The 10,824-nt window shown below is 49.7% G+C and overlaps 1 protein-coding gene across 1 annotated transcript in view; it reads left to right on the top strand.

Annotated features, from left to right (window-relative positions):
- Positions 1–6,670: 6,670 nt before the first annotated feature.
- ARID3C (AT-rich interaction domain 3C) overlaps positions 6,671–10,824 on the top strand; it is a 7,162-nt gene continuing 3,008 nt past the window's right edge. The window contains exons 1-2 of the mRNA XM_007950652.1: positions 6,671–6,985; positions 8,986–9,058. Coding sequence (XP_007948843.1) covers positions 6,671–6,985; positions 8,986–9,058 — 388 coding nt within the window. The remainder of the gene's footprint in view (positions 6,986–8,985; positions 9,059–10,824) is intronic.

Consider the following 10,824-nt stretch of genomic DNA (forward strand, 5'->3'; position numbering starts at 1 on the left):
TTTTAAAAAGGAAACTTGGTTATAAAAAATTGTCTATTATAAAAATTTGATATTCTAATGATATCTAATTTGATAGTCTAAAATTTGTGGTCTGAATCCATATGAGGCCCAGGAAAAATGGCTATCCCAAACCTACCACACCACCTAGCCATGACAGGCCTTTGCTGGGGCTGCTCCACTGAACGTGGGTTACAAAGTCAAGCCTCTTTCAGGATTTCTCCCACCCTGTAACACAGCTCTGCCTCTAGACTCAGAGACACATCTGTCAGGGAGGCCTCAGTTCCCTGTCACCCCTTCCTCCCTTCTACATAGGACTAGGCTTCCAGGCCCCTTGGCCACTTCCCCTTTCTGTTGCTAAATCCAGTGGTCACTGCTTCATTCTCAACTTTGTTTAACACAGTTAATTACTCTGAAACACTTCCTTCTTTTGGCTTCCAGGACTCCACCACCAGTCCTCTTTCCTCACTGACACCTTTATTGAATCCTTCATACCTCCTCAACCCTTGACTTCCCATGGCTTAATTCTCAAACCTTCTCTCTATCTACACCCCCTCTCAAATAATCTCAACCACTTCTCAATGACTTTAAATACCATCTGTTTTGACTCTCAAATTTTTGGCTCCAGACTAAATTTCTTCCTTGAGTTCTAGATTCATGTATCTGACTTCCTCCAGCTCCATCAACTTCTCTACTTGGATATCTAGTAAACCAAAAACCAAACTCACTGCTATCAAATTGATTCTGACTCATAGCAACCCCTCCTTGGGTTTCCAAGGCAGTATTTCTATGGAAGTAGATTGCCCAATCTTCTTTCTGAAGAGTGGCTGGTGGGTTTGAACTGCCAGCCTTCTGGCTAACAGTCAAATGTCTTAGGCACTATGCCACCAGAGCTTCTTGGATGTCTAGTAGGCAGCACAAAACTAAAATGTCCAAAATGAACTGATTTCTCTTCCAATCGTTCCCTTCCTGCAGTCTTTACTGTCTTGGTTAAGGACACCATTTACCCAGCTGCCTAGTTCAAAAACCTTGGAGTTATCTTCAATACCTCTCATTCTCTCCCATCCCACATCCAATCCACCACCAAATCCTATCAGTTTTCCCTTCAAAACATATCCAGAACCTATCCACTTCTTGCCACCTCCACTGCTACTAAGCTACTATCTTAATTATCTAGTGCTGCTATAACAGAAATCCACAAATGGATGGGTTTAACAAAGAAATTTGTCTTCTCACAGTTTATTGTTGTTGTTGTTAGGTTACAACTCATAGTGACCCTATGTACAACTGAATGAAACACTGCCCAATCTTGCACCATCCTCACAAGCATTGCTATTATTGAGACCATCGTTCAATCTCATAAGGGCCTTCCCCTTTTTTGTTGACCCTCTACTTTACCAAGCATGATATCCTTCTCCAGGGACTGGTCCTTCTGACAACATGACCAAAGTATATGAGACAAAGTCTAGCCATTCTTGCTTCTAAGGAGGAATCTGGCTGTACTTCTTCCAAGACAGATGTGTTTATTTTTCTGGCAGTCCATGATATATTCAATATTCTCCACCAACACAATTTAAATGCATCAATTCTCACAGATTGTTGTTGTTGTTGTTATGTGCCATCGAGTCGGACCTGACTCATAGCAACCCATCCTTGGGTTGCCGAGGCAGTATCAATACAGAAGTAGATTGCCCAACCTTCCTTCCGAAGAGTGGCTGGTGGATTTGAACCGCCAGCCTTCTGGTTAGCAGTCAAGTGCCTTAGGCACTATGCTACCAGAGCTCCTCTCACAGATTAAGAGGCTTGAAGTCTGAATTCAGAGTTCCAGCTCTAGGGGAAGGCTTTCTCTCTTGGTTGGCTCTGGAGGAAAGTCCTTCTATCTCAAAAGAGATTGACTTAACACACACTCTACAATAATCCTATTCATTAACATAATAAAGAGAACCCATTCCCAAATGGGATTGTGATCACAGGTATAGGGGTTTGGATTTACAACACGTATTTTTGGGGGACACAATTCAAAACATAACAGCTGTCATCATCTCTTTCCTGAATTACTGCAATGGTCTCCTTACTAGTCCTTTCCTTGCATCCCATGTAGACAAGAGTCAGCAGCCAGAGTTAGGCTTTCACTATCTGCTCAGAAATTTTCAACGGCTTTCCATCTTACTCAGTCCTTTCAATGCCCATGAGGGCCTGCTCAAAGGCCCATGTTACCTCTGACAAACATCTGACTACTCACCCCTCGGCCACTCTATACCAGCCCAGTGGGCTCCTTGCTTTTCTTCCAGCACATCAAGCAAACTTCTACCTTAGGGTGTTTGCACCTGCTTTTCTCCTGAATGCAGTGTGTTCTTCCCTAGATATTCACAAGGCTCTCTTTTTCCCCCTCTTCAATCCCTTGCTCAGTGTGTCCTTCCCTTAATACTTATGATATACTTATAATAGCAGCCCTTCTGTTGTGGTTTTAAGATGTTACTGCTGTTAGTTGCCATCAAGCCAGTTCCAACTCATAGAACAAATCCATAGGGTTTTCCTGGCTGTAATCTTAATGGAAGAAGATCACCAGGCCTTTTCTGCAGTACCACTGGGTGTGTTCAAACACCAAACCATCTGTGTTACCAAGAACATTCATTTTAAAATACGCTCACAAAATTTTTGGTACTCCTCCCTTCAAAAGGAGCCTAATTCCCTTCCCCCTTGAGTTCTATATTTTTAACAAATATATAGCAGAACAAATAATATATGGCAGAACTGACAGTGTATGACTTCCAAAACTACATCATAAACAGCAGTGCCACCTCTTCATACTCTGTCTTGGGTCACTCACCCTGGGGAAACCGGCTGATATGTTGGAAGGACACTCAAGCAGCCCTCTGGAGAAGCCCACCTGAGGAGGAACTGAGGCCTCCTGCTACCAGCTATGTAAGTGGGCCATCTTGGATGCAGATCCTCCAGCCCCAGTCAAGTCTTCAAATCCCTGCAGCCTTGGCCAACATTTTTACTACATCCTTGTGAGAGACACTGAGCTAGAACCACCCAACTAAGCCACTCAAATTCCTGGCCCACAGACTGTAAGAAAACATATCTTCATTGTTCTAAGCTACTAAATTTGCAGTAATTTGTTACACAACAATAGATAACTAATGCACCCTTTTCCATTTCTATCCCCCCCCACAACCCAGCTGTTATTTTTCTCCATAGTACTTATGAACATCTGACATACTATATAAGGAGCTCTGGTGACACAGTAAGGTGCTTTGGTGCCATTGTGGTTATAGCATTGGGCTGCTAACCAAAAGGTCAGTGCTTCAAACTCACCACCTGCTCTGTGGGAGAATGATGAGGCAGTCTGCTTCTGCAAAGATTTACAGCCTTGGAAACACTATGGGGCATTCTCTGTCCTATAGGGTTGCTATGAGTTGATGGCAGTGGGTAGGATAAGCTATGTATTTTCCCCACTAGATTTAAAGCTCCATTATAATAGGGACTTTGTTTTGTTTAATCCTGTAGCCAACAATGCCTGGCATAAACTAGGTGCTCAATACATCTGTTGGATGAATGAAACATTGGTCTCTGGAAGTCCAGGTCAGGACCATTCAGGGATTATGGGTGGGTGTGAATGGCAACCTGTTATTTTCATGGATTAAGAGAGAGAGGGAGAGAGGAGCTCTGGTGGTGTTGTGCCTAAGGCATGTGACTGCTAACCAGAAGGCTGGTGGTTCAAACCCACCAGCCACTCCTCGGCAGGAAGACTGGGCAATCTACTTCTGTAGTGATACAGCCTCAGAAACCCAAGGAGGAGTTGCTATGAGTTGGCTCCTACTCAACGGCAGTAAGTTTGGTTTTCTTAAGAGAGAGACCAACTCCCAGTCAGCCTTATACCTTTCCCTCAGCCCTGCCCAGCTATGGCCCTCCTAATCAAGACCATAAAGGTGGGTTTACTATGCTATAATTAGTTCTTTCATTTTGGAAGAAGATGTCCAGTCTCTTTCCCCCTCAAAGCAATCTCTAATTCTCAGAAACCTGGAATTTCCCCAAGACAGTTCCTAAATTTTCCTACATTTCCAAGAGGAATCTTACCATCTGTTTCTCTCTAGGCACCACCTCTTCTCTGAGCAGGCCGAGGAAACTATAGGGGGAAGGCAAACAAGCTGGGCACAGAAGTTCCTCAGATCTCTAAACTCTACTCCTCCAGGAAACCCTCAGATTACGCTAGTCAGCCTCTGCCCATTTACCAACTCTTTCCTCTATGAGCCCAACCCCAGGAGAGGGGATTGGCAGAGGAATGGAGCCAACTACCATACAAGAACTCACACCACACAAGGCCAGGGTGGCCTTTTGACAAAGCAAATGTCATCCCTGCAGACACCTGTACTTCACACATACACACACACACCTTGCATCACCTCAAGGTGGCCCTTCTGCTTTTGGTAGGTAGGTCCCCATGGGCATAGGAAGCAACAGGGGGATGTATGAGGGTGTCTGAGAGGAGAAAGTGGGGTTCAAGCTGCTCAGAGGAGAAACTGTGGTCTTCCACTCAGGAATCCGACACAAGGAACATCTCAGCTGGGGGTGGGGTGGGACCAAAACAGAACACTGAAGGGGTCTGGAGATCCAGATTCAGTAGGTATGAACACATGGACAGAGAGCATGTCCGAAGACAGGCAAAATGTGGATTGCTGTGAAATGGGTGATCAGTACCAGGAGTTCATTACAGTATGTAATATACACTTTTCTTGTGTATATTAAGGAGCTCTGATGGTGTAGTGCCTGAGGCATTTGACTGCTAACCAGAAGGCTGGTGGTTCAGACCCATCAGCTGCTCTGCGGAAGGAAGACTGGGCAATCTACTTCCATATTTACCGCCTGGGAAATCCAAAGGGGTAGCTATGAGTTGGAATCAACTTGATGGCAGTGAGGTTGGTTGGGTGTTTTTGTGTGTGTGTGTGTGTGTATGTGTGTATTATTATTGAAAATGTCCATAATATAAAGTCAAAAAAGAGATATACTGTGTGTGACTGTGTATCTGAGTGGTGTATGTACCCTTCTGTGGGTGTGTAGTCAGCTCAGAGACCTCTTGAGTGTGTATCCGACGCCATGGGAACGTGCATGTACACTGCAGCATGCATGTGGTTGGAGACAAAACCCTGGGCAAGACAAGAGGATCAACTTCTGTTGTAGTCAGGCCCTCCACACACACTCTCTCCAGCCTCATGCAGAATGAGCTGGGCAGGATCACACCCTGCCCAGGTCTCAGGTGCAGTAGTGACCTGCCTAGGTGGATAAGTAATAACCACGTTAAGGTGTGCATGAGACAGCAGAGCCGTGTGCCTGAACTTGTCAGGAGGTGTGTCAGTGTGTGGATGTCTGGCCCTGAGTGGGGATGTCCAGCACAGCCCGTAAGGCTGGGCGGGCCCTGGTCTGGAGTCCCTACTCTTTCACAAGATTTCCCGCAGCTCTTCAGCGCCGCCCCTCCCCAAGTCAGGCTGTGTGGAGGGTGGCGTTAGGTGGTGGGGGACACCTGTTTGGGGGGGCTGCGAGCAGCAGAACCCACAGGGGTCTTTTCCGCGGTGCCCCGCCCGCCCTGCCCCGCTCGGGTCCCGCCCCTGTGGCCGCTGGCAGCACGAAGCAGAGAGTGAGCGTCCGCTGGCCAGAGGAGCACACAGCTGCTGAGCGCACAGCTGGGGACCCCGCACCGGAGCCGAGAGAGCCGAGCCGAGCCAGGGGCCGCCCGGGAGACGGGCGGCGCAGAGGGAGCGCAGTGGAGACGCCAGGGCCGGCGGGCCACGGCAGGCTGGTGAGTGCGGCCACTGGGGTTGGGGAGGGAGAGAGCTGGGCGTCACACCCTGCCACCGTGCTGGCCCGGTACCATCCGGGTCTGAGCTCTGCTCTCCCTGTCTGTGTTCCCGCGCCTCCTCGGTTCTTGTCCTCTGTGACTGCCCCGTCTGTTTCTCCCTGTCCAGTCTCTCTGTTCTCCTCTATTCACTGTCTCATCTTGTCTCTCAACTCTCTCTCTTCTGTCTCTCGCTAAGTAGGTCTTTCCCTCTCTCAACCTGTCTCACTATCTGTCTCTCTCCACCTGGGTCCCTCTCTCTGGGCTGTCACTCAGGTCTTTGGTATTTCCGTCTCCCTCCTCTATGTCTCTTACCCTCCCTGTCTTTCCCTTCATCTCTACCAATCTCATCTCTCCACATCTCTATCCTTGTCTCTACCTTCTCTCAGTCTTTCTTCCCTGTGGTTTCTCCCCATCTCTGTCCTTGTCTCTCTGTCCCTTCTCTATCTCCACATTTCCCTGTCATTGTCTCTGTCAGATCTCTCCATCAGTGTTCTATTTTTCTTCCAGCTCCCTCTCTGTCGCTTGGTTCCTGTTGCCCTCTGATCTGATCTGTCTCTCCCTATCCTCAGTTAATGCCCATTTCCGACTCCCTAAGTCTGGTCTGTTTCGGTGCTCTTTCTACCTGTCTCTGTCCATCTCTGAAAAAGCTGTCTGCCTTTCTAATGGCCCCCTAGACTAACCTGAATCTGTGACCACCTCCTCTTGTGTTGGGGTTATAGGGGCAACCGGGCCCTGCCCCCATAACTCCCTCCCCCACAGGCGGCCCTTTCCACGGGGGCCCGCCTGGTGTCAGGCTCCCCCCCAGCCGGGGGACTGCGCCGCCTGGAAGCTGTAATGGAGGCCCTGCAGAGGCAGCAGGCAGCCCGGCTGGCCCAGGGGGTGGGGCCATTGGCCCCTCCCTGCCCTGCGCCCCCAAGGCCTCCCCTGCCTGGATCCGGGACCCTGCAGGCCCCTGAAGGGGCCTTGGGTAAGACTGGGATTGAGGAAGAGGAGGATGCTGAAGAAGAGGAGGAGGAAGGGGAGGAAGCTGGTGCAGAGGAAAAGGCAGCAGATGAGAGCGAACCAGGGGCCCAGGGCCCCAGCTCACCTGCCAGCCAGCTCCCAGGACCCCATCCCCATGAATGGACCTATGAGGAACAGTTCAAGCAGGTAAGATGCCCTCAATGTCAGACTCTTTCCCCTCCATCCCCTCTGGGCAAAGTCAAAACCAAGTGATCAGTAGCCCACCCACCCCTCATTGCCATCTGCAGGATGGAGAGGAAGACAGACAGAGGCTAGATACCAAGAGCGACAAGAGTGGGACAATTGGGGGATAGATAGGCTAGGAGGGAGAGACAGAGGGACACCCAGGGATAGAGTAGGAAGACTGGAGGACAGATAGTGACAGGAGGGAGAGACAAAGAGACACCCAGAAATATGTACATGATAAAAAAGAGAGGAAGAGATGCAGGAGAGACACCCAGAAGCATGGAGACAGAATGGAGGCTCTTGGTGGGGCTGGAAGGGAAAGTGGGGAGGGGTATAGGGGCCACCAAAAAGTCTTTTGAGGGCAGGGGGCCTGAGAGTTGAGGATTCCAGTGCCAGTGCTGACCCCCAGTACCACCTATGCTCTCACACATCAAACCTCAAGGTCACATTCCAGCGGCAATGTCCTGGGCTGGTGACTCCTGTCTTTGGAAGCATAATAGAGGTTGCTACTCCTTATCAGGCTGGTGACCCCCGCCCCTCCTCTCTTCCCTGCTCCTCCAACCCAGTTTCCTTCCCTAGACTGAGATCCATAAATTACAGTTCCCAGCCTGTGATGGCCACTATACCCTTAGTGTAACTGAAGGGTCCCTATGCAACTGGGAATGACAAGATACTACTCACAGGGCCTTAATATGAGGACTTTCCTCCCTGGGGGGGGGAGGGGGACCCTTCTGGGTGTTTTCCTAAAGCCATTATTTCAAGCTGTCACTATGAGGGCATTACTCGGGGCTGTTTCTTGGCAAAGTGTTATTCATGGATGTGACTCTAGGTGTGCTATTTTGATAGTGTTTCTCACAGGTGTTGGTCTTGGATATTTTCCAGAAGTTCTAATCTGTGGCTAGTACTTTGTGGCGTTAGTGTTACAGGGATCCATTACTTTGGAGATGTGGCTCTAGAGGTAGTTTCTCCTGAGTATAATTCTGAGGATTATTATTTGAAGAGTGTATTATTTGTGGTATTCAGTTGTTCAGGGCTCAGTTGTTTGGGAGTGTTACTCTAAAGATGAATATCTAGGGTTTGTTATTCAAGGGTGTATGTGACTCTGAGAGTTCTTATTGGGGATGGTTTCAGGGGGGTTGGATAAGGATAGCAACAATTACTAAGGCTATGTGGCTTACTGAAGAGTATTACCACGGGTGTTATTCAGGGCCTGTTATTCTGGTAAATGACTCCATTTCTGTAAGATTGTTCCTCTTGGGTAGTAGTTGGGAGGTGATATTGGAGGTAGGGCACAGGGATCCTGGGAAAGGGTGAGATGACCCTAGGGTCATTCAAGCCCTGACCCCTGCCCTTCAATCCAGAAGTCCTAAGTGTCACAGGACTATTGTGGCAGTTTTTGCAGTGGCCAGGATCACAGCCCTCGGAGGGAGGTCAGACCAGAGGGTAGGCTGGGGGTACTCAGGTTCAATGCAAGAGCTTCTGGGCATCCATTTGGCTGAGGGATGAGTTGAATGCATCTTGGCCCCTCACCCTTGCCCTGGCACACAGGAATGCAAACAGCATAAAGCCCTTGCATGAATGAATGAGAGGATGAATGAGTATCTCAGATATAATTGTCAGTCTTCTCAGTGTGGAACAGGCGCTCCTAGAGTGAGGGAAGATTCATCCCCTAAGGCCAGGCTAAGCCTCCCCAACTCCTCCCTATTCCTCTTCCCCTACTCCTCAGATGGGTGGTTTGAACTGCCCAGGTCACTCGCCAGTACAGGGATTCTGTGTGTATTTGAAAAATGTGCCCTTGTCTGCCCCCAGAGAGAGAGAACCCAATGCCAGCAAGTCCACATTTCAGACCCTACTTGCCCTTCAGCTGGGGGACCTTTGTTCAGAGTACAACCTGAATTGAGGTCCCAGGGGGGGGGAGAGGAAGTCAGCAGAACTAGGGAATGACCCTGTTCCTTCCCCAGCTGTACGAACTTGATGCAGATCCCAAGAGGAAGGAATTTCTGGATGACCTGTTTAGCTTCATGCAGAAGAGGGGTGAGTGGGGTGATGTGGGGGAAGGATCCTGGGATGGCCTCCACTTACCAGGTTTGAGGAAGGGAGACCCTAGGGTTTGGTCCCTGAAGAAGCCTGAGCTGGACAGTACCTGCCCTTTGGGCCCTCAATAGCATCTTTAACCTCTGACCTTGCCCCCCTCCTCTGCGCCACTATTAATTAGTGGTCAGACTACTGTCAGGTTAATGAGTGTGGGATCAATTGGGAGGGTGGGAGGGGGAAAATGGTGAGGGTTGACCATTGCAACCACTGGTGTGGGGGGGGTGTCACAGGACTTGTGCCTCTATAGCAGGTCTTTCCTCCAGTCATATCCCCCCTCAGTTTCCCCCTGCCTTAGGCATGGGCCATCCCATGTGCTTGTCTACAGCAGGAAAGAATGGAGTTAGACAAAAGGGAGGACTTCCCAAAGGGGTGAGATGTGGCTGTGTGAGTTGGAGCTGTGGGGGATGAGGAATTCCTTTCCAGGAGCCTTAGAGCTGGAAGAGAAGGAAAGAGTCCAGGAGGAGAGCAGGGGGCTGGGTGGCAGTCTATCACTCTGGCTTCTCCCCAGATTCATGGGCCTGAAGACTGACTCATTATCTCTCTCTACAAAGCTAATTAACTCACTCCGACTGAGGCCTGATAAGCTGCTAATTAACTGGCTGCACTGCCCCCCCCCCTTAGTGCAGCTGCTGATCCAAGCCTCTCAGGCCCCCACCTCAGGCCCAGGACCCCTCTCAGGTCTCTTCCTTCCCCAGAGACCCTCAGTGAGGCTCCAGGTCCTCTTGCTCCCCAGGAGGCCTGGTTGTTCTGGTCCCAGTGTCCCCTCCCTCTCTTCAGGTCTACCCCTTCACTAGGCTGGAGGCTCTGAGCAAATTCCAACACAGCCCCCCACCCCCTCTTGCCCCACCTCTGCCTCCCTCTGGTCCCTGCTTCCCTCCACGTATGCTGGGGAGGGGGGAGGTGTCCCACGGGTCCGATAATTTCCCCCCATTAATCAGGCCGCGGCTAATTGTTCGGGTCCAAAGGCGGCGAAGGGGGGGCATGGGATCGGTAAGGAATTAACTGGGGCCCATCACTCAGCTCAGACAGGCGCTTTTGTCAGAACTGGCAGGCAGGGGTGGCGTGGGCTATGGAGTCGGTAGGCTGAGCCAGGTTGTTCCTTCTCTTGCCCACCGTCCCCTGGCCTCCTGGCAGCCACCCCTGGGCCACTGTTTAGGGGTATCCTACTCTTCAGCACTGTGAGGAAGTCCTTCTGACAGTCTACCCCAGAAGGTGGCAAATCCTGGCACCTGAGAAAAAAGAATGGTTCTTACATTTTAAAATAGCTCTAAAACAAACCAAACTCACTGCCATCGAGTTGATTTAACTCAGTGACCCCTCCTTGGGTTTCCGAGGCAGTATCTCTATATAAGTAGATTGCCCAGTCTTCCTTCCGGGGAGTGCCTGGTGGGTTTGAACCACCAACCTTCAGGCTAGCACTCAAATGCCTTAGGCACTATGCCACCAGAGCTCCTTTTAAAATAACTAGGGGAATAAAAAAAAAAGAATATTTCCAAATGTGTGAAATTCAAATTTCTGCGTTATAAAGATTTATTGGAACACAGCTGTACTCACTTCTTTAAGTATCCTCTAAGGTAGCGTATTGCCTAAAGGCACTTGACTGCTAACCCGAAGGCTGGAGGTTCAAACCCACCAGCCACTCCTCAGAAGGAAGATGGGGCAATCTACTTCCATAGTGATACTGCCTTGGAAACCCAAGGAGGGGT

Source organism: Orycteropus afer, unplaced genomic scaffold (assembly GCF_000298275.1).
Source record: "Orycteropus afer afer isolate SDZICR_OR568_19922 unplaced genomic scaffold, OryAfe1.0 scaffold00285, whole genome shotgun sequence".
In the NCBI taxonomy this organism is placed as follows: Eukaryota; Metazoa; Chordata; class Mammalia; order Tubulidentata; family Orycteropodidae; genus Orycteropus; species Orycteropus afer.